Source organism: Rhinolophus hipposideros, assembly GCF_964194185.1.
Source record: "Rhinolophus hipposideros genome assembly, chromosome: 11".
NCBI lineage: Eukaryota > Metazoa > Chordata > Mammalia > Chiroptera > Rhinolophidae > Rhinolophus > Rhinolophus hipposideros.
Genome location: NC_138057.1, coordinates 47,098,023 through 47,122,894, shown reverse-complemented (window position 1 = coordinate 47,122,894; position 24,872 = coordinate 47,098,023). Strand labels below are relative to the sequence as shown.

Here is a 24,872-nt window from a genome sequence, read left to right as displayed (position 1 = left end):
GCCACAGTTCCTAATTCTGAAATAGTGTGAGCAACTGATGACTTTGCTGCCAATATAGGGCTTTGGTTGGACTGAAAACATTGGAAGTTTGGGTAAGCAGCAGTCATCCACTGCACCTTGCTACAGGCACACACTCTCCTTTCCCACCTCGAGGTCACTCCCTCCTCAGCCCCAACCTCAGCTGTTTTTAAGGGAAAGATGATTAGGGGAGGGGCCAAACTTTTCCGTGTCATCAAGGGGGATCAGAGTTCTATGAGCCTGACAAATATGCTGGGCGACCTTGGGAAGGAGAGGAACTCAAACTTGTATGGCCCTGCTGGACACAGAAGCCCAAGTCACCATTCTCCCAGTCCCGTGGGGGAGCTGGCACCTGGATCCAGCTAATGGGGCTTGGGCAAGGTTCACTGCATTGTTGCTGTTACTTTTACATCTGAATGTACAGTAGGAATTGATATGTACTTGTGTTTCCTCATTCCTGAAATGCCAGAGATTCTCCTGATTGGGAAAAACTGCATGTAGAGAAGTGCTAGTGCCTTTGAGGCTCCACAGTTTGAGCTACACGTCTACAGGACTGATGGTTTTGCCAACTGGAGCTTCTGACAAGGGGAGGCAGCCTCAATCTGGAGGTGCCCCTGGGGTTTTTGGACTTACAGCCTCCCTAGCATGGCTACCACATACACTTCATTTGAAAAGCAGCCATTAGCTTGCTGTTGAGCTCTTGTTGAAACTGAATGCCTGACTGACTGATAAAGGCCTTGTGACTCAGCTTAATACTCCCATTTGGGGGTGAGTCAACTTGAACCGAATGACTACCAAGGTGGGAAGGGCTCAATAAGCCTTGCTTATCAAATGGAAATTATACAAGAATGCTGCTGTTCTGGCCCCAGTGGCATCTTGGCTTTATATGAAAAGTGGCAGCTATCTCCCTGAGAGACTTGATCATTTGCTTTCTCCTCCCTCTGGCTTTTCTGCTTGAAGCAAAGCTGCTCACTCAATGGGGCTCTCAGTTTAAGGTTTCTCCTAAATGCCTGGGCCTGATTCACTATGGTTTGGCTACACTGAAACCTGTTCTCAGAGCCTTTGTGGCTGTTCAACTTCATTGTTAACATGTAGAACCCAAAGTGGACATGGTCACTACACTCAGTGGGCAGAATTCAAGGCCATTCTCTTATCTCTGACCAATAGTCCTCGTAATGAACCTTGTTATATTTGTACTTACTCTTGGGCTGTTGCCAGTGGCCTAGCTCTTTGGTTTGCACTTGGAAAACTAGACTTGCAGATTGAAAACACCTCCTGTTTGGGGCTGTGAAGTGTGGAAACAAATCACAGCTGCTGACCCAAACACTTCGGCCTCTCATGTAGGTGTCCATGGTAGAGGCCATTCTGATGAGACTGACTGGAGTCAAGTTGCTGACAGAGTTTTTCACTGCTCCGATTGCCACCATTGCTGCCTGTGTCTGTCATTGTCCTGGATGTGGTCCACACCCATCATCATAGAGTGGGCACAGAGAACAAGAATCTATGTTTTTGATACAAAGGCTACCACTGATTGCCAGACTTGGACCCCAGACAAAAGGTGACGCATCTGTCTCACAGGGAATGAGGCCACACTGTATGAATGTGGCCACCACCCACTCGTGACATATTGATTACATTGGACTTTTGACCTTCTCTAAGGGCTATTAGTGGTGCCCCACTGCTGTTGACACTTCTTCAGCTTTGGTATTACTGGTCTAGTCCAACCAACTGACTCTAGCCATACCATTGTGGCCTTTGAAACTAATTTGTGTCATGTTTTCGGCTTTCTGGACTATTTGTGGTCTGACAATGGTGTACCTTTTATTGCAAAAGCCACTTAACAATGGGCTAATGGACAAGGTACTAAATGGACTTTTTATGCTCTGTACTATCCATAGTCATCTCAAAAAGCTCTCGTACTGTCTATTCCTCACTTCCTCCTAGTTCATACACTTTAATAGGTATTTTGGTCACTGAATGTGGCTGTCCACAGAAAGAGATCATTTCCTCGTGAGCACTTCCTAGGTAATACGGACAAAAGGGGTAGTTTTCTTTGTTGTTTGTTTTTAACTATCTTGAAAATCCAGAATTCTACTCTGGGTGGAAAGCTTCTTTCTTTCCCCAAATCATAGGTCGGCCTCTTTGGTATACCTTTTGGTAGCAGGCCAGCCAAAAGGGGGTCTAAGATTTAAACTTAATTCTGGTTTAACTACTTGGATTCTCTTGGTGGAATGACGTGGTCCTCATGTGTAAGGATAATGACTACATGGTTGAATACATTGCTCCCTGAGTCCCCTATAATGGCATGGTCTATGGGGGTTCAAATGGGGTACATAATGGGTCTCCATAAGTTTTAGAAAAATGCCCTTACCGCTTTTGTGTCTTACCCTCTGGACAAAAGGTGTAGGTGTGAGTCGGGGATGAACAGAAAAGGTGAAGCTATAGCTACTAGAATGGGACATGCTATTTTAGTGGTAGAGGTAAACATGTTAGCTCTACGGGAAGAACATATTGGACCTTGGGAGGCATGGGAGAGGGAGAGATAGCAATGATCTTCCATCTTCCAGAGCTATCCCTGGAATATTCCTCATGAAGGAAGATACTCAGGTGAGCTTCTCCTGAACAAGCAAACACTAAATTCAATTGACTGCTGGGTCTGCAGTACTCCACTACATAGCTCTGACCGCAACTGATGGCCATTCCCCTTAAGTTTAGTAAGAAACCAATTGAAAACGGCAGGGAATGTCCCAGCTCTTGCACCTACCATGCAAAACATGTCAACACCTCCAGGTTTCTTTCCCACTCCCATTCCTGTAGCCTTCACTAGTCATTTTGTGGTGTAGATGAATGCCCCTTGGCTGGTAGCATGGACAAACAGGGCAGTTTGGACTGACTGCCTGTAGGCAGTTCCTCCATAAAGATTATTCAATTATTCAAACTGAATTATGGAACCTTACGGCCCGTCAACCAGCTGGGAGGCTACAATGGAGGCACTGTCAATCTGTGCCCCCTGACTGATGTATATCACATTTGGGGGGGGGTGTCCAATAATTATAAACAACATTTGCTTTCCAGGTACACAGTGTGTGCACCCCAGGACTGTACTTATGTGGATGTTAGGCATTAATTTGCCCCCTCTTGAAAAAACAGTGTTTTGCACCTTAGGGGTGGTCATAAGAGGCCTTTAAGTGTTTAAGGAAACACCACAGAGCACTAAGATCTAACAAGGAGAACTATCCAAAATGAGGCTGCCCTTGATTACTTGGATGTGTTTCTCAGAGGAATAACTTTCTTGCTATTTGTATGAACCTGGGAGCAGTTATTCCTACGAGAATCATTCGATTAGAAGAGGTGGAACAAAATTTGTCCTGAATTTAGCTGAAGAGATCAATGACATCACATTGGCCCTGGAAAACATTCAAGTCAACCTCAACTCGCTGCTCAGGGTATTTATGATTGATGTAATTGCCCTAGAATCCATCCTCGTAAGCCATGGCAAAGTATGTGCTATTGCTGAGACATCCTGCCATACCCAGATTAATCCTTTGGGGCAAGGGGAAGTCAATACAGAAACAGTACCAAGGAAGCAGCCAAAGTAGATCTCCATGGTTACAGGATTTGTTCAGTTGATTGGGTCTGGACCCTTGGGGAGCAGTTATTAATACTGCAGGTTGGCCTCATCTTGCTACTTGGAATCTTGTTGATAATAGCCTTATTAAATGCTCTAGAGACAAAAAATGGATTTGGTCCCAGCCTCTGGTGGTCAGATTAATCACAATCATCAACAGAGTGACACCCTCAAAGGAGTTTTCCAGAAGCCAAGAAGTGCAAAAACAAGAAGTGGATATTATCAGGAGATAATTTTTCATGGGTCTCTCATATTCTGCGCATCTTGTGAACACAGGCACTGACTACTATTCGTGGGCAGAATAATAGCTCCCCAAAGATCCTAATCCTCAGGACCCGTGAATCTGTCACCTTACATGTGAAGGACTTTGCAGATGTGATTAGAGATGATATTATCCTGGATTACTTAGGAGGGCCCAGTGTTATCACAAGGGTCCTTATAAGGGAAAGAGGGAGGCAGGAAAGTCAGAGATAGACAACTGAAGCAAAGTTGGAGTCATTTGTCCATAAACCAAGAATGTGGGCAGTCTCTAGCAGCAAGGAAAAAGCAAGGAACAGATTCTATTTGTCCCCCAGAGCCTCCAGAAGGAACTCAGCCTTTGATTTTAACCCTTTAAGATCCATTTTGGACTTCTGACCTTTAGAATTGTGAGGTAATAAACCTGTGTTGTTTTGAGCCACTACATTTGTGGTTGTTACGGCAGGAATAGGAAACTAATGTACTGCCTTTGTTCTGGACTACTATGTTTTCAAGGATATTTGTATAGCGAACTGTCCTTGAAGATCTCTGAGCAAAGGGCTGTAGGATTACTGCCCATTTATAAGATCTGGGTTCCCCACGGTTGGGATTCCTCTTATGCAAGCCACTGTATGTGCAGGTGTCACCTGGCCCTCTTTGCATCATTCTGCAGAAGTTAGGGCTTGCTGAACTCATGCCAAAAAAAAGAAAAGAAAAAAAATGATGATACCTTGGCTACTGCTATTACTGCAACAAAGTCTGTTTCCAACCTGGGAATTTTGTCTTCTGCCAGCATTCATGAAACTTGGTTTGTAAGTACGTAGTGGGAAAATCTCAGACCCTTCACAATGCCTGATTATAGAACAACTCAGATAAATCACAGTCATTCTGTCTTCGCCTTTCAATTCACTTGGAATCACATTATATGAGTTATTTGGTTGAAATGGAGTGATTGAAGGCTATACTTTTTTTTAAACACCTCTCAGCTGCCTACACGTATGTAAACTATCTCAATAAGTTGCCTTCTTAAGAAAATTAGAAATTAATGTAGACAATTACAGAACAATTTTCTTAAGTGTAGGGTTAGAGATAAATGACTGGTTGTCCAATGGTGGAATTTTCTACCTTGAGAAGTAATGATTACTTTACATCTAGACACAAGTATAGTCATCCTTCATAAGTGTAGTCATCCTTCAGGGGAGAGCCTTGCATGTTATTGAACAATGCTGTCAGAAATTTAGCTGATACCAGATGATGACTATATTGCAATTTATACTTTTTTCCTCCTCCTTCCGCCTCCCCTCACCCTCCCCGCCCCACACTCTGGTTCAAGCCCTTATTTCTCAGGCCAGTTGTGTAGGACACAGCTCCCTGGCCTATGCTGGTATTATGAGCTTGCGCTCCCCGCGCTGAGGCAGTCAGTCGGCCACTCACAGCAGCACATAGCCAGCTGGCTGCTCATGGTAGCCTACAGCAGCACACGCCAACCTCCTGCGGCTCGGCAGCCCAGCTCCAGGGAGAGCCATTGTTCACAATCTTAGCTGTAGAGGGAGCAGCTTACTGGCCCATGTGAGAATTGAAACCTCCACCTCCTCCAGGGTGTTTGTTAGCAGCACAGGGCTCGGTGGCAGCACTCCAACCACCTGAGCCACCAGGCCGGCCCCAATTTATACTTTCACAACTCCTTAGGCCCAGATTCCAAAGGGACTCTGCTTTAAAATAGTCTTCATGCAACAGTATTTTTTCCCCAGAAGAGAGTTGGATAATTTAAAAACAAATGCAGAGTGTATCTTTGCAATATTTGGGTCACGTTGGGCTGTCGGGGGTTTACATCTGTGTAACACCGATTAATAATGTTCTGGGTTGTACATTCCTTGAAGGGCATCTTTAAAGGCAAACGATGGCGTCATTTTAAATTTGGAATTTTCAAGGGGAAAATAAGCTTCTTATTCCTTATTTGTACCTACACTACATTGAAAATAATTATCTTCAATACTACCTAAAGTTTGAAATAGAGCAGTAACTTAATTTGGTAGAATGTAAAATGGAACACTGCCGCTAAACTTTCTAATGGGTGGGCACCGTTTCTGTCCCCGACAGTTTACGGGACAGTGTTCACAGAACATTGGGGAGCTGTAAGGGCGGGAGCGGAGGCCCCAGCCAACGCAGGTGGCCTGATCACCTGAGCACACTGGCCTGACCCAGGGACAGGAAGCCGTGGCCGTGGAGCAACGACTCGCGGGATTGCGCACAGCAGCTCGAGACGTCTCCATTTTCCCTTCGTAATGAGGATTTTTCCTGCAGTAACTTAACTTCCAACTTCCGCGCACTGGGCACCAAGATCAAGCATTTCAAACCTTCCAAACAGGCAACAACTGATCATATTAAAACAACACAACACCTCCCCGGCATTTATTACAGACCCCCGTCCCAGTGGGATACACGGAGGGCGCCCAGACCCTCGAGCGCGCCGGCGCGGCCTTTGACAGAACCGGGCAGGGGAGCCAACGGGACCCCCACTGCGCAGCCGCGACCACAGCGGTAGCGCCCAGTGGTCGAGCCCCGTTTCTAGTAATTTCGCTAGGCGCGACGTCATCCCCGTGCGCCGTGACAGTGCCTCCCAGAACCTGCGAATTTATTTTTTGGTGAAAGGAGTGAAAAGAAATGAACTGACCTCTCCCACTACACTTTGCTTTTAGTCCTTCTCCCTGGCCGTGCCTACAATTTGGGCCATGGAGCGGGAAAGGGGACGCCAAGCAGCCGGAACTCGAAGCGGCGCCGGCTGGGCATGACTCGGTGACGCCGCCAGCCGCATTACCCGGCGTGCCCCGCGCCGCGCCGGCGGAGGGACGTTGGGGAGGGGTGGGGAGGAGGAAGCGGCGGCGGCTGCGGATGTCGCTGCGACCAAGCCGCGTCTGAACGGCGGCTGCCGAACGGCCGACCCGGGCCTGCACCGGAGCCCACACCCAGCTCCGCGGCCCGCCGCCCGCGGCCCTGCGCCCGTTGCCACCAAGGCGGCGCGTCCTGTATTCTCCGTTGCCCGGGCCAGCCTGCTGTGGCGTCTCCTGGCTCCCCCTTGCTCGCCTGCACCCTCCTGAGTCACTGCCGCCGCCGCCATGGCCGAGAGTGGTGAAAGCGGTGGCCCTCCGAGCTCCCAGGACAGCGCCGCCGCGGCCGAAGGTGCCGGTGCCCCCGCGGCCGCTGCCTCCGCGGAGCCCAAGATCATGAAAGTCACCGTGAAGACCCCGAAGGAGAAGGAGGAGTTCGCTGTGCCCGAGAATAGCTCCGTCCAGCAGGTGAGGGCCGCCCTGCGCGCGGGCCGGGTGGGGGTGGCGGCAGGACCTCCGCCCGCGGCGGGAGGAGACGGCGTTGCAAGGGCCTGGGAGGGGGGCGTCCCCGGATGTGCTGTCGGCCGGCTCCGGGCTCTTCCCAAATTAGATCGCACCCAACTCCGTGGGCTGGCGCCTTGGGACCCCGCGGAGGTTTGTGGCGGGGCCGCGCGGCCTGTTTGTGGAACGGGCCGGCGCCGCTTCCCTCCGCGCCTGCCTGTGGCTCCGGCGTCCTCGGACCCCCAGCCTCCGCCCCCAGCTCCCCGCCCCCAGCCGCCTCCCTGCTGCTCAGCACAAAGGAAAAGGACTCACCGTCGGGCTCCTGGCGAGGTGGAGGCTGAGCCGGGACGACGGGTCACTGTAGTCGGCGGTTTTGTCTCTGGAATAAAAAACCTGGGCGGGGGGTGCTCATTGTTTTACCTGCCTGCGGGTTAGGGTGGGTTTTCCTGTGAGGAGCACTTGTGTATTTAGTTTTGTGTTTTGACTGCTGGTATCTTGCCCATACCTTGTATTTAGTTTTTTTTAAATTAACTATGACGTAGATACTGCGTTCAGCCACTTCGTAAGAAGTAATACTAGGCTTAAGGAGAAAAGTGGATGACTTTCAGTGATGACTTGCTGTTTTTAGTGTGTCTATCTTGCCTTAGATGCCAATCATTGAGTTGCTTTGTGTTTGATTTTAGAGGGACGATAGCTGCGTTATTCAGATATTACCGTAGCGGTTGCAATCGAATAAAAGAACATAGTTGGCGTTAATGGACAATGCTGTCAAATAATTTATAACTTAAAATCTTCAGGAATACAAATTGTACAGTTAATTAGAAATCTTGAAGAATTCAACAAATGGTTTTAACTTTGTTGAATACATCCCAGAAAATGTTCTGTAATGACTGATCTCTGGCGATTACAAACAATGTGAACAGTTTATGAGGAAACAGCAGACCCTAAAATGTTTCCCCAGGGACGGTAAATGGGGTATAGGTTTATATAGTTCCAAAAGGTGGTGTGTTTTTTGAAGTGGTAAGTAGAGCATGTACCATCAAGTGAGAGAAACTTTTACCACCTACTGAATCACCATGTTTTTTGTCTCAATTTTCCTAAGAAATTTTTCCTTAATTTTATATTTTACAACATATAGGAAAATATATTTTATATTTTACAACATACAGGAAAATCGAAAGAATTACACAACAAACTCCCATCTGTCTATTGCTTATAATTAGCATTTTGCTGTATTTACTCTATCACATAATCATTTATTAGTTCATTTTATTTTTTGGATGAATTTCAAAGTAAGTTGTAAGTATCAATTCATGTTACCCTTAAAAAGAACTTCAGCAATGTGCACATCATTAACCTGAGTTCAGTTTTTCTTTAATTTTTTTCTTAAGTTTGACTTGCCATAAAACTCACACGGTTTCCATTCTGTGTATTTCCACAAAACTCCTGTGTAATCTAAAGACTCATCAAGATGTAGAACTTTATAGTAGACTAGAAAGTTACGTCTTACGCAGTCAGTTCAGTCACTCTCCCCTCCATCAACCACTTTTATCATTTTTTTTCACCATGGGTTGGTTTTGCCCATTCTAGAACTTCACATAAGTGGGATTATATAGTATGTATTGGGTAAGGCTTTTTTTTCCACTCAGCATATATACGTTTTTGAGATTTATTCTTGTATATATCACTGATTCCTTTTTTATTGCTGTGTTGTTTTCCATTGTATGAACATACAGTGGTACTTCGGTTTTCCAACGTCTCCGTTGACGAACATTTCAGTTTATGAATGCCGTAAATTTTATGGATCTATGTATCATTACATAGTAAAATTCAGATTAAATTTGCAATTTTAGGAGTTGATTTTAAAGGTCTGGAACGGATTAATCTATTTTGCATTACTTCCTATGGGGAAACCGAGCCTCAGTTTTCGAACATTTCAGAACTCGAATGGTCTTCCAGAATGGATTACGTTCGAAAACCGAGGTACTACTGTACCATAGTTTATCCATTCTGTTGAGGTTACTTTGGCTGTTTCCAGTTAGTTGCTATGAACATTCTTGTACAAATCTTTTTTGGACAGATCCTTGTTTCTCATATTAAATACAGCGGTACCTCGGTTTTTTAACGTAATCTGTTCCAGAAGACCGTTCGAGTTCTGAAACGTTTGAAAACCTAGGCCTCAGGATCTTGCACTCAGCGGAAGCCACGTGACATGCAAGCCACGTGACATGTAAGCCACGTGACATGTTCGACTTCGGAGGTGTGTTTGAAAACCGAAGCATTTACTTCTGGGTTTACGGCGTTCATAAACCGAAATGTTCGTCAACAGAGAGGTTCAAAAACCGAGGTACTACTTAATAAGTGGAATGACTGGATCAAATGGTAGCTGTTATATTTAGTTTTACAAGAAACTTTAATAGTTTACAATCCCACCCGACAGTGAATGGGAGTTCCTGTTGCTCCACCTCCCTGCTAACATTTGATAGTGTCAGTGTTTTTTGTTTGAGCTATTCTAGTGGGTGGTGTGCAGCTATATTAATTTTTGAAGCCCTCAGATTGTCTTTCTAGGAGCCCAGTTCAGGTCTCCACCATTCTGGCTGCTTTGAGCATTTTACTGTAAAAGATTTGAAATGTTCACTATTTTATAAATGGAAAATTTCATTTATATATCTGTGAGAGTTCTTTTTTTAAACTTTTTGTGATGGTAAGATTAGAATTTTTAAATTCTGCGGAATTTTTAATTTTACTCCTGTGTAACCAAAAAAAAAATTTTAATAGATAAAATGAAGGCCTTTCTGAAGCAGCTTTTTCTGGTGGTAGTTAAATTTTTATTTTAATAAAAACTTTCTGTTAAAGCAGAAAACATGGTAAAAATTGAAGCTCACCACTGCACCCAAGGACCAGAAGACAAGTTGAACTATCTTATCTCTGTGCTCTGTTAAGGGAAGCACAAACAGGAAAATGCAAGAATAAGAAAAGCAGATTTCAGATGATTTGTAAAATTCTAGTTGAAACACAAAAAATCTGTCATTTTGTAATTAAAATTTTCTTAAAGGGTTTGATAGATTTAAATTATTTTCTAAAAATTAAAATTTGTTTTAAAAATATATTTAATGATATTAAGATTCATCTAAAAATATTCAGCAAAAAATTGGGAAGTATTTGATCCTGAAAATTCTTATGTAATGTTGGAGGGAAGAGGGTAAACAAGAGACCTACAAAAAGGATTAGGCTTTTTATCAGGCAAATCCTATTTTCTACAATTTAAAATCTCTTTCAGTAATTGTTCCTACTACATAATGTAAATTCTTTTAATATACTGAAATAGTATTTATATGAATATGTTCCAATTGATTGGATGAAATTATGTTAAACCTCTTGGGTCAATTGTAAACTACGTTGTAAGATGGTAATTTACTTCGCCCCTCCCTCGGTTTCTGTGTGAGTATGTAACCAACAGCAGAAACAGGGTACCTTAATACAGTTGGTGTTTAATACATGTCACTGGTTCAGGGTTGATAATAAAGCTTATACTTTTATGAAATTAAAGTGAAATTTATTTTTTATGGAACACTCAAAATCAATTGAGTAATGTTTAAATTTCTCCGTAAGAGTAGTTAGAGCATAAATTTCACTATGTATATTCCAAGCTGGTTTCATTAATAGGGGTTTTCATAATATAAATAAGTAGATTAAAAAATAGATAAATGTGTCATGGCACAAAGTCCATGTGTACGAGATTATGCTTTTATTTATTTATTCATTATCTGTTATTGGAAACAGTTTGAGGATTTCTAAGTGTCAGCAAGCAAAATGAAGTCCAGAAGAGTGTGTATGTGTGCATATATGTGTGTGCTTGTGTGTGTGTTTGGTTAAAATTAGTGCAGAGAATGGAAGGAAGCTCCTATATAACTTCTGACTAGCTTGTTCTTGATTTTGTAGCTCTAGATTATAGTGTAACATTTTGAAATGCATATAGTTACCTGAAATATTCAGGTAACTGGTATTGTTTTAGAAAATGTTCATCACTTGAAATTGTTAGAAAAATATTAACATACAATAACGTAAATACTGTACTGAATACATTGAGTCTTTCCTGATGAAGAAATTGCAGTGCCTCAGGGTCATTATCATAGACGTCATTTAACATGATAGTGTGGATCTAGGACTGTACTATCCACTTTGGTACCAGCAGCCACATCTGACTGTTGAGTACTTAAAATGTGATTGGGATGATTTGAAATGTCTGTAGGTGTAAAATGCACACCAGATTTTGAAAAGTTTTGACTGGTTTCTTTCATTTAGCATATTTTCAAGGTTTATCCATGTTAAGTCATGCATCAGTACTTCCATTTTATTGCTGAATAATATTCCATTGAATGGATATGTGTCACATTTTATTTCTCCATTCATCAGTTGATGGACATTTGAGTTGTTTCTACTTTTTGACTATTGTGAATAATGTCTCTGCTACTCATACAAGTTTTTGTGTGGACATGTTTTTATATTTCGTGAGTGTATACCTATGAGTGGAATTACTAGGTCATGTGGTAGCTCTATGTTTAACTTTTTGAGGACCTGCCAAACTATTAATATTTTCCATAGTGGCTGTACTATTTTATATTCCCACCAGCAGTTTATGAGGATTCCAATTACTCCACATTGTCCACAACACTTGTTATTGTCTGTCTTTGATTGTAGCCTGCTAGTTGCTGTGAAGTGGTATCTCATTGTGATTACTTGGCTTTCCATTACTCAGGCAGCAGTTCTCAATGTGGTTTGGGGTACCCAAAATCCTTTTAGGATGACCATGAGATCCAAACGGTTTTTGTAATAATTCTGAGCTACTTGTGTTTTTCAATCTAATTCTCAAAAATGAACAATACACTTTTCCAGAAATGTAAGTAAGATGTGGGATTTCACAATATGTGTGAAAATCAAATTGTTTTCCATTACAAGACTAAAGGGATTTGCAGAACTTTAAAACAGTGCTACTCTTCACACTGGGAAAATGTAGTTATTTTTCATAAAGAATGTTATTCATATATTTTTTAATGAGTATTTTAAAAGATTTCTGTTTTAATTTCTAATGTAGCAAATACCAATAGCCGTAACCTACATAAACAACTCTTTGGGGTTTCAAATTTTAAATTTTTGGTCCTGAGACCAAAAATTGCTGTAGTGGAGTATTTAATAGATTAAGTAGGTACTTGCAAGATTGAGGATTGACTCCACTAAGTTGCCTTTGCTACTTATCTAGAAACTATAGTAGCCTACTGGTCAGTCCCTATTTTTCTGCCATCCCCCATTCGTTCCTAGAGTAATATCCAAAAAATGTTAGTCAGATCATGTTACCCTCTAGGTAAAACTAATGACTCCCCATCAGTCTTAGACTATCATGGCAGTGATGCCCTGTGTAATATGGCTCCTGTCGACCTCTCCATTCTGATTGCCTTCTTTCCTCCTTGGTTACTTGGCTCTTGCCATTTAGTCTTATGAGACTCTTGTCCTGTCCAGTTCCCCCTCTGCCCCCCCATCACCAGTCAAAAGTCCAGATTGTTACCTGTACTTCTGATTGACGAGGTTCCAGTAACCCCCTCCTCAGGGTCAGTTTATTTGCTAGAGTGGCTTACAGAACAAAGAGAAACACTTTAGTTACTAGGTCCCCAGTTCATTATAAAAGGGTATATTTGTCAGGAATAGCCAGATGGAAGAGATGCATAGGGCAAAATACGGGGAAAGTCTCCAAGCTTCCATGCCCTCTCCAAGCAGCACACCACTCTTCGAGCACTTCCAATTGTTCACCAACCCCAAAGCTCTCCGAACCCAATCCTTTGGGTTCTTATGGAGGTTTCATTACATAGACATCATGATTAAATGAAAGGCAGTGATTTTTCAGTATGGAAAGTAGCACGTCAAACCTTTGTAACAGTGTGTGATAAATTTCAACTTGTTTGTGCAGTCAGTTGGGTGTGAGCTATGGTTGAGAGAAGGTGTGTTTTGAAGTGTATTGTAAATCATGGATCACGAACAATGCATTATCATGAAATTTTGTTTCAAATTGCGAAAAAGTGCTAAAGAAACACACGAAATGTTAAAATTAGTTTATGGTCATGCTGCAGTGACCATGAAGATAGTTTACGAGTGGTTCAAGCAATTTCTTAAAGGCTGTGAATCGACCGAAGAGAGATAGGGACATCCTTCAACATAAAAAACCCAAGAGAATGTTGAAAGAGTAAATGAAATGATTTGATCAAACAGGCGATTGACTATTAGGGAAATTTCTGAGGATCTGAACATCTCTTATGGTTCTGTTCAAAGCATTTTAACAACAGGGTTGAATGTGAGGTGAGTGAGTGCAAAATTTGTTCTACGCATTTTGACTGGCAAACAAAAACAACAGCGTTTACCAATTTCTTTGGAGTTGCTCGATCTTGCTTCTTCAGATTCCAGCTTTTTAAGGTATATCATCATGGGAGATGAAACTTGGGTCTATGGTTATGATCCTGAGACCAAGGTTCAGAGTTCTCAATGGAAATCACCCAGTTCTCCTAGTGTGAAAAACACGCCAATCAAGATCTAACATCAGGGTGATGTTAATTGTGTTTTTTGACCTTGATGGAATTGTGCGAGCTGAGTTTGTACCCAGTAACAGTATGGTGAACTCTGAATGTTGCAATGGCTTATTAGAGCATTTAAGAAATGATGTGCATAGAAAACGGCCTGAGAAATGGACAAACGGTTTTATTCTCCATCATGGCAATGCTCCGTGTCACACATCGCTTCTGGTATGGCAATTTCTGTCAAGTAAACAACATTACAGTGTGTCCTCATCCACCTTGTTCACCAGATTCGGCATTGTGCGACTTCTAGCTCTTTCCCAAAGTCAAAATGACCATGAAAGGTAAAAGTTTTGAATTGATTCAGGACATTGAGGCAGTCATGACAGCGCAACTAAAGACACTCACAAAAGAGAACTTCCAGAACTGCTTGAGAAAGTGGCAAGAATGATGGGTTAAGTGTGTTCGAAACGAGGGTGTGTGTTTTGAGGGGGATTAATGGCAATGTGTCTTTTACTGTAATAATTTTTTAATTTAAACACACAGTGTGTTTTTTGATCACACCTCAGTATACATTTTTTATAAATCACAATATTGCAGTTTGGTTTCTTGAGGTTTTGTTGTGGGGATTGAACCAGATAATGTGTGTGATGCCAGGCACAGTATAGCTATTTATATGGTGAGCACATACTCAGTTTCTACTGTGAAATTTTTCCCCAAAGTATACCAATTTATACTTCTACCTGTATGTGGGTTCCAGTTGCTCCACATTCCCTGCAATACTCTTTTATGGTCTTGTAAATTGAACCATTCAGTGGGTGTGTTGCTGGCTTTGATTTGAATTTACCTGATTATTAATTACGATGAGCACCTTTTTCTGTGTTTATTGACCATTTAGATTTCACTTCTGTGAAGTTCCTTTTTCAGTCTCTTGATTGTATTTTAATTGGGTTGTGTCTTTTTTCCTGATTTGTAAGCATTCTGTAAAAAAAATCTGGATTTGAGCTCTTTGTTGGTTTAGTGATGTAGATATTTTCTCTCTGTTATCTTTTTACTCTGTTAATGATAGTTCAATTGATTGCTTCTCTCTTTTTTGGTTAGATCTTTTGTGTCCCACTTAAGAACTCTTTTCCAGTTGAATCAGTGCTTACTGATTTATCTTTTTGGTAGCGTTTAATTGCATGGTACTGTTTAATTGCATGTGATCAGAGTACATACTCGGTAAGATTTTAACTTTTTGAAATATGACGATTTGCTTTATGGACTAATTTTGTAAATGTGCTTTAAAAGAATGCTTGTTCTGCAGTTGTCTAGTGCAGTCTTCTGTTCATGCCATTTAGGTCATTTGTTAATTATTGTGTGTTACTCAAATCTTTTATATCCTTACTGACTTTTTATTGCCTGTTTAATCTGTCACTGAGGTAAATGTGTTAAAATCTCTTACTGTACTTTGGGGTTTATTGTCTTCTCTGTAGTTTTATTTAATTTTTGCTTTATGTATTTTGAAGCTGTATTATGATGTACATATACATTTAAGATTTTATCTTTTTGTCAGTTTAATACTTAATGTTGAAATGTCCTAGTTACTTTCGTATTAATAAGTCTGCTTTGTCGATGAGAATATTTTCCCTATCTTTACCCATTCTTTTTTTTCCCCAGCCTTTTCCTTTATAGTTCAGGTGTATCTTTTTTAATCAGTGTGAAGTTGGGTTTTTAAATACAGTCTGGCAATCCTGTCTATTTAACATATAGTCTGTTACATAATCACCGATAGATTTAATTTACATTTACCATTATACTGTTTGATTCATATTTCTCTTATCCTGTGCTTTTCCTTTTCTCTTGGACTATTTTGTATCATTCCAGTTGCCACCTTTATTAGGTTGGTAGATGTATGCTGTTTTTGCTACCGTGTTTCCCCCAAAATAAGACCAGGTCTTAATATTGAAGTTTGCTCCAAAAGACTCATTAGGGCTTATGTTCAGGGGGATGTCATCCTGCAAAATCATGTTAGGACTTATTTTCTGATTAAGTCTTATTTTGGTGGAAACATGGTATTCTTTTAGTGGTTATCCTAGAGATTACCATATGCATCTTATAAAATGTGTAAAGTAATAAGTACTTGTGAGTAATGCAAGAACCTTAGAACAATTGAACTTCATTTACCCCCTTCTGGACTTGGCTTGACCAGCTGAGCTACTTTTCTTCCTTCCAGCATGAGATATTATTAATGCTTTATAAAATCAATTTTCATTTTATTTTACCCACATGTGCAGCCTTTCCATTCTTTATTGCCACATCTGGGATCGTTTTCTTCTGTTTTTGTATGTCTGAAACTGTTTATTTCAATTTCATTTTTAGGGATTTTTCAATGGATATAAAATTTTGGTAGCCAGTTATTTCTTCTTTGTTTTTAAATTATGGATAATTTCAAATACACAGAAAGTAGAGATAATAGTAAGTTAAACTCCCATGAATCCTTCATCCAGCTTTGAAATTTGATCTACAGCCAGTCTTGTCTCAGGGAAAGTCTTGTCTTAAGGGAAAGTCCTGGCTTTCCCTTAAGGCCCCTCTGTTTTTCTTATTATTTTGATGCATCTCTCATTCATTATATTTCTTCGCTTAGTATGTAAGCATGTATCTTTATAAGACAAGGACTCTTTTTAAAAAAAGATCAACACATTATCGCACCTTACAAATTAATAATTTCATCAGTTCAGAATTTCCCCATTGTCTCAAAATGATTATTTTAGCATAATGATACCATGAATTTATTATTACACATTTTTATTTTTTGAAAAATAGACTTTTTTTGGAGCACTTTTAGATTCACAGCAAATTGAGGGGAAAGGATGGAGTTCACATCCCTCCTGCTCTCCTCCACCATCAGCAGCCCACTCCAGAATGGAACATTTGTTACAGTTGATGAACCTACGTTGATACTTCATTATTTCACAAAGTTCATAGTTTAAAATTCGCTCTTGGTGTTTTACATTCTGTGGGTTTTGACAAATGTATAATGATATATGCTCTGCCTTGTCATTCCTCTCTCTTCCCTAACCCCTGGCAACGACTGACCGTTTTACGTTTCCATAGTTTTGCCTTTTTCAGAATGTCATATAGTAGGAATCATATGGTATGTAGCCATTCATATTGGCTTCTTTGACTTAGTAATATGCATTTAAGATTCCTCCATGTCTTTTCAGGGTTTGATAGCTTATTTCTTTTTATCACTAAATAATATTCCGTTGTTTGGATGTACCACTGTTTACTTATGCAGTTACTGAAAAACAATTTTGTTGTTTCCGAGTTTTGGCAGTTAATGAATAAAACTGCTATAATCACCTACGTGCAGGTTTTTGTGTGGACATAAATTTTCAATTCCTTTGGGTAAATATAACTAACAAGGAATTGTGATTGCTGGATCAGATGATAAAAGTATGTTTAGTTTTTAAGAAACCACCAAACTGTTTTCTTAATTGGCTGTGCCATTCTGTATTTCCATCAGCAAAGAATGAAAGTTCCTGTTGCTGCACATTCTGCCAGGATTTGGTGTTGTGTTTGTTTTGGACTGGCCATTCTAAGAGGTGTTGTTTAATTAGCAACACCTCGTTGTTTAATAGCAATTCCCTAGTGGCATATGATGTAGAGCAGGGGTGTCCAAACTTTTTTCAGTGGTTTTCACCAAGGGCCATATGCGGTAAAACACACAAAGAGCTGGGCCACTCACTCGAGGTGAAGTACGTATTGCCTCACCTGGTTTATTTAAATAAACTAAATATATTTTTGGAATTTGCTGCGGGCCAATTAAAAACAGATTGTGGGCCTCAGTTGGCTTGCAGGCCGCAGTTTGGACACCCCTGATGTAGAGGGTATACTCCACATATACTTATCTGCCATCTGCATGTCTTCTTTGGTGAAGTGTCAGTCTTTTGCCCATTCTTTAATCAAGTTGTCCAGTCTCTTACTGTTGCGTTTCAAGAATTCTTCGTATATTTGGGGTAACAGCCCTATATCAGATGTATCTTTTGTCAGTGTTTTTTCCCATTCTGGCTTGTCTTTTCATTCTCTTGAAAAAGATTTCTTTTTAAAGTGGGATGCAAATAAGGTTCATACATTGAAAAGGACTGATAAATTTCTTATTCCTTTTTCCTTCTTTTCCAGTAAGTATGCCCTTCCCCCCTCGCCCCCGCCTTGTTGCATTGGCTAGGACTTGCGGTATGATGTTGAATAGAGTGGAGAGAGTGGACATCCTTGCTTTTGTTCCTGATCTTAGAGGGAAAAGGGAAAGCATTCAATTTACCATTAAGTGTGATGTTTACTATAGATGTTTTATACATGCACTTTATCAAGTCTAGGCAGTTCCCTTTTATTCCTAATTTACGTAGAATTTTGTCGTGAATGAATGCTATCAAATACTTTTTTACTGTTGATTGTTGAGAGTGTGGTTTTCTTTTATCTGTTAGTAAAATGAATTGCATTGATTGATTTTCAAATGTTGACTTAGCTTCACATTTTTGGGATAACGCCCCCTTTGGTTATTCAGAATTATTCTTGTTACTATATTTATCGATGTGATTTATTAGTGTCTTGTGGAGAATTTCTGTATATGTTTTCACGAGGGATGCTAGTCTGTAGTTTTCTTGTACTTTCTTTTCCAGTTTTGGTATCAGGGTAATATTGACCTCATGAAATGTATTGAGAAGTATTCCCTCTTCTGTTTTTAGAAGAGATTGTTAAGTTCTGATAGCTTGAATCTTTGAAGAAATTAGTCCCATTTCATCAAAAATTGTCAAATGTTTGTGTGTGGGGTTTTCTTTTTATTCTTTTAATATTTGTGAGGTCTGTAGTCATTTCCATCTGTTGTTCCTGATACTAATTTATGTCTTCTCTGTTTTTTCTTGGTCAACCTAGGTAGAGGTTTATCAATTTTACTGATATTTTAAAAGATTTTCCTCTTGTTTTTCTGTTTTTATCCTGTTGATTTCTGCTCTTATTTTTAATTCTTTGTTTGGGTTTCATTTGCTCTTATTTCTGTAGTTTCTAAAGGTTAAAATTTAGATTACTGATTTTTGGCTTTCTTCATAAATATAAGCCTTTAATGCTATAAATTTCTTTAGGCATTGCTTTAGCTGCATCTTATAATTTTTTAATATTATAGGTTTATTTTTATTCAGTTGAAAATATATTCTAATTTCTCCACAAGATTTCCTCTTTGACCCATGAATTATTTAGAAGTATTTGTTTAACTTGGGGTTTTTCGAGATATCTTTTTGTTACTGATTTCTGGTGTAATTCCATTATTACCAGAGAATGTACTTAAATGGTTTTAGTTATGTCAGACTTCTTTTTTTCTTTAATGTTTATTGGGCAACATTGGGGAACAATGTGTTTCTTCAGGGCCTATCAACTCTAAGTTGTGGTCCTTTAATCTAGTTGTAGAGGGCACAGCTCAGATCCAATTCCAATCGCCATTTTCAGTTTTTAGTTGCAGGGGGCGCAGCCCACCATCCCATGTGGGAATTGAACCCACAACCTTGTTGAGAGCTCGTGCTCTAACCAACTGAGCCATCCGGCTGTCTGTTTCAAACTTCTAAGGTTTGCTTTTTGACCCGGCTTATGGTGAGTGTTCCATGTGTACTTGAAAAAGTTTCATTTTCATCTAAAGGTTTGCCTCTGCTTTTTCCTCCTTAGTAATTTATTTGTTGAGGACACTTTTTTCTTTTGTATTTTGTTCTTGTTAGTTGTTGTGTCCTTTTGATGTCATTTAATGTGTTCCTTTAGCACCTACTTTTTTCTTTTTTTAATTGTTGTTAGACCTAGAGCAGACAGTGGTTCTTAAGCTTTAGTGTGTGTCAGAATTTATTGGGAAGCTTATTAAACCATAGATTGCTGGGACCCATCACCAGAGTGTCTGATTTGGTTGATCTGGGATAGGGCCCAACAATTTGTATTTCTATCACATTAACCTGGTAATGGTGAATGTTGCCCATCTGGGAACAACACGTGGAGAGGTACAGCTTCCGGGGCAGAGTTTCTCAATCTCATTGATGTTTTGACTTGGATAATTCTTTGTTGTTGGGGCTGTCAAGTGCACTATGAGATGTGTAGCAGCATCTCTGGTGTCTACCCACCAGATAACCAGTGGGACTCGCCCCTGTTGTGACAACCAGAAATGTCTTCAGGCATTGCCAAATGCTCCCCGGGGTGTATAGAGGCCTCTACCCCTGTTGGGAACCAATGCTCTAGGCGGACTAATTGGGGAAAGCCCTTATCCATATCTTTAAGTTCTTTTCTTTTAGGCTGGTTATATTCTCCTTGGGATATGAGATATTATAATCTTCCTGCTTAGATGTTGAATGCCCAGCTGCCAGAATGCTGTTTGATTGGTGGGTGAAGAGGGAAAGGGTCAGCATGTAGTGTGTCTTTGTTTACTTAATCTTTTTAGTACAATGGTACCTCGGTTTTTGAACATCTCTGTTGACAAACATTTCGGTTTATGAACGTCGTAAATTTTATGGATCTATAGTATCATTAGATAGTAAAATTTCTGCTAAATTTGCAGTTTCAGGGGTCGATTTTAAAGGTCTGGAATGGATTAATCCATTTTGCATTACTTTCTATGGGGAAACCGTACCTCGGTTTTTGAATGTTTCAGAACTCTAATGGTCTTCCGGAATGGATTATGTTCGAAAACTGAGGTACCACTGTATTTTCTCCTGCTCTCAGTGTGCTTGGTGTGTTCTTAGTCGAGACCCTCTGTTCCCTTTCCAGAGAGGAAAGAAAAAATTCTCTAGTCTTTTGTTGGGTTTGTGGAGGAACAGTTGTTTGGTGTGCAGTGAAGATGTCTTTACTTCTTAGACTTTCAAATAATCCTCCTTATTTTAGTGCTTAGGCACTTCTTATTCCCTGCCTTCTACCCTCAGCCTCTGGGGGTACCAATATGGAGTCTTACGGGAATTCTGCAGATTGTGGGGATTGAATTAGCTTTTAGCTTTTTGCATTGCCAGTTTAGGATTCTGTTCTCTTGGGTTTGCTAAATTCGTAAGACCATTTGGCCGTCTCATGTTGAGCTTCAAAATTTTGTTCCAATTGAGACCAAAAGGATTGGATTGAAGACAGCGAGCTGTCGCTGAACTTCTGGCGGGGCGGCCGAATGGCTGAGTTGGTTAGAGCTCCAGCTCTCAGCAATAAGGTTGCCGGTTCAATTCCTACATGGGATGGTGGGTTGCGCCTCCTGAAACTAAAAATTGAAAATGGTCATTGGACTTGAGACTGAGCTACGCCCTCCACAACTGGACTGAAGGACAATGACTTGGAGCTGATGGGCCCCGGAGAAACACACTGTTCCCCAATATATATTTTTTTAAATGTCAGATAATAAACTATTGATGAGGATGTGGAGAGATTGGAACCCTTATGTGCAGCTGGTGGGAATATACAATGAATGGTACAGCCATTTAGGATAACACTGGTGGTTCTTGAACTGGTCAAACCAAGAGTTAACATATGACCGGTAATTCCACATCTATGTGTGTACCCAAGAGAAATGAAACATATGTCTATGTAAAAACTTGTACATGAATGTGTATAACAGTGGTATTCACAATAGCCCAAGGGTGGAAACAACCCAAATGTCCATCAGCTGATGAATGCATAAACAAAGTGTTGTATACCCACACAGTGGGATATTTGGCCATAAAAGGAACGACATACTGATACATACTACAACATGGATGGACCCTGAAAACATGCTAAATGAAAGAAGCCAGTCACAAAGACTGCATGTTACAGGATTGTAAGTATGTGAAATGTGCAGAATAGGCAAATCTATAAAGGCAGAGACTAGATTAGTGGTTTTTTATGGCTTGGAGTGATGAGGGGATAGGAAGGTTATAGCTAAAAAGTGAGCTGGTTTCTTTTTGAGAAGATGAAATTTTCTAAAATTGACCGTGGTGATGGCTGCACACATTTGTGAATAGACCAAAACCAATTGAATTGTATACCTTAAATGGGCAAATTGTATAACATGTAAGATACATAGCTCCATAAAGCATTTACAAAATCCTTTATTGTTTTAGTGGGGGTTTGAAAGGATATTAGAGTAGATGTGTGTCGTCAATCGTGCATCTTACCTTCAAATCCTAAAATACGCTAAAATGTACAATTGTATGTTAGACAGTTAAATCACTTATTTTGGAATGACATGAAGGATTCTGAAAAGGATTTCTTAGTTTAATGTTGAGAAACAAACCTAGGTTACTCTCATTTTACAAATGAAATATGATCTAGTCAATCTGGGTAGTCTTATCTTTGAAATCAGACCTTATCCTTTGAATCCTACCAGCAGTATTAGTTGTGTCATTTTGAGAGGAGAGGGACATTTTGAACTTCTCTTTGTTTCTGTATCTGAAATAGGATTAAAAATTGTGTCTCGCCAAGTTATTGAGGCTTAAGAGAGCTGGCATAGTAGCTACTATGTACCCAGCGCTTGCATTTTACATATGTTCTCATTCAATTTTTACAAAACCATGTGTTGCTGCTCATTACATTATTAGTATTTCTAATACTAATTTCATTATAAGTATTAGCAAAACCATGTGTTGCTGCTCATTACATTATTAGTATTTCTCATAGCTACCAAAGTGAGAAATGTCTAATAATAAGGGAATGGTTAAATTATGGATTGGCCTATCTATATAGAATGTTACGCAAATGGTGTTCTACAAAGATTCTTTTTTAGTTACTGTATTTGGAAATTGCTTGTCTTAGATTAAAGGGTTATATATCATTAATTTCAGATAAAGGAAGAAAAGTTCAGTTGGAAAAGCTCATATTTTCTGCAGTATAATTTTGCATTATTTTTGATTTTTTTAAAAAATCAGTTGCTTACATTGAGTGTTGTAACTTGATTGTGGAAAATTTTATTCATACTCAAAGGTAACGTGTGATGAACTTGAATGCACCTCTCATTTTCAACAATGTTTGACATGTGGCCTGTCTTGTTTTGTTCATCTCTCTCTACACTTCCCCTTCTCCATTCCCACAAGATCTCATAAAAGTCTCAGATATGGATGCGAATGTGTCTTTGTATTTACTATGACAACCCAAAATACCCCCTTACAGTTTTTAAACACACCCTTGGCGTTAAATAGTGCAGTCATCTGTTGAGACCCACTTCTGTAGGGCATGTGTAGAACGGTTTAAGATGTTATTCTTTTCTGAATTTGGATTGATTCCCTCAGGTAGTCTATACATGTAAATTCCTTGGCCCACCCTGAAGTTTCCTGATTTGTACTGTGGGAATAAAGCCTAAGCATACAGGCTTTGATAAGAGGTTTGAGAAACACCGACCTGACCTAGCATAGAATAAGTAAGCTTTTCTTTATAGTATTATGTTCTTTTCTCTTGTCTGGTTTCGCATGTTATTCTCCAAACCTATTCTTCAGGTTTTCCTGGTTACTTCCTAGGTTACTTCCTAATCTGTCTTTAGTTTTCACTGGAAAGCTTTCTCCAACGACCCTTTGTGCTTCCTCTGTACTTTGTAGTTTACTTAACTGGCTTCTTTCGTTGGATTGTTCTCCTTCAAAGAAAGATTTTTGCTTCATATTTTTGCTTTTGCATAATACTGCTTGCTAATAAATGTTGAATAAAAGGTGAGGAGGAAAGTCAGTATAATAGGTCAAGAATATATATTCAACTGTATACTGTATATTGGCTGTGTGGACACACATATTCAGCTAGAAAGGAACAGAACTGAAGATAGAATTCTGAGAATAGGTTATTGTAAACTTGGTAAGAACTATCTGTGCCTTGAACTACATTTAGTATTCTTGATATAATTAGAAGAGGATATTGCAAAGAAATGAATTGTTAGATCTTAGCAGAAGACTGAATGTAGGAAAAATGCACCTGTAATAAAACCGTATGTTTGAAGATGAGTGCAGTGGTAACCCTTTCTACTAAGATCAAGATACACAGAAAAGATGCATCTGTCGAAGGGGCCTCTGTGAGGTATTTATTTTAGAAACTAAACGAGATGGTGCTATCAAGCACCTGTAATACATAATTATTTTATGTTTATCTTATATCTTAGTTCAAGGAAGAAATCTCTAAACGTTTCAAATCACATACCGACCAACTTGTGTTGATATTTGCTGGAAAAATTTTGAAAGATCAAGATACTTTGAGTCAGCATGGAATTCATGATGGACTTACTGTTCACCTCGTCATCAAAACACAAAACAGGTATGTTTTTAGAAGACATATTGCTTTCAACCACGAATAAATGATTATATTTCTCTTTAAAAATAAAGCTTTGTTTTTAAAATAACCAATGTAATTCAGTAATGCTGATGCTTACACATTTGATGTTTTAGAAGGCTCATCAGTATAGAGTCATAGCTAAATTATTTGAATTACAGAACAAGCAAATTAATATGTTTTTAGGTATGCTTTTTTTGGGGGGAGATTTTTGGACAAAGATTGGGGTGATTTTCATCTCCTTGGCAAACCACAAATTATAATCATATTTCATTTAATCTAAGTAAGGCACCATAAATTTTTAAGAGACACCTTTATTTTGTGCATGACTAAGAAAAATTACTGCCAACTAAGCTGATATGTTTTCTTTTAAAATTTTAATTTTCTATTTAGTGAAAGAACTTCTTTAGATTTATGTAGATACGGTATTATCACTCTTATGAATATATACAAAGAAAATATGCATGAAATAAATTGGTTAAGGCATTACTATCATTACTTTATATTGAGTCTGAGTCTTTTGAATCACCTTTTGACTTACTTATTCATGTCCATATTTTTCCATATGGCATGAAACTATTCACAATACAGTAGGTGATGCAACATTTCTTAAAAGAGCGTTACAATATTTTCTCCAGGAGGTTCTTTCAAGCTACTGATGCCCATTCTGCAAATTTTTATGCTGGTTTTTCCTAATAGCAGATATTTGCTTCACAGATACAAAATTCATTCCTCTTGTTTCTGTTTCTGTGCTTTTTGTATACACAATAACTTCATTTTAGTACCGGTTAATGGTGTAATATTTCTGAAGACACTTTATATGGTAAACACAACGTA

General features: G+C 39.7%; 1 protein-coding gene across 2 annotated transcripts in view; it reads left to right on the top strand.

Annotated features, from left to right (window-relative positions):
* Window positions 1-6,723: 6,723 nt before the first annotated feature.
* The window catches only part of UBQLN1 (ubiquilin 1), a 38,224-nt gene continuing 20,075 nt past the window's right edge, over window positions 6,724-24,872 (top strand). For both annotated transcript variants that reach the window (XM_081067076.1, XM_081067075.1), the window contains exons 1-2: window positions 6,724-7,179; window positions 23,869-24,020. In XM_081067076.1, coding sequence (XP_080923202.1) covers window positions 7,000-7,179; window positions 23,869-24,020 — 332 coding nt within the window. In that variant the 5' untranslated portion in view covers window positions 6,724-6,999. The remainder of the gene's footprint in view (window positions 7,180-23,868; window positions 24,021-24,872) is intronic.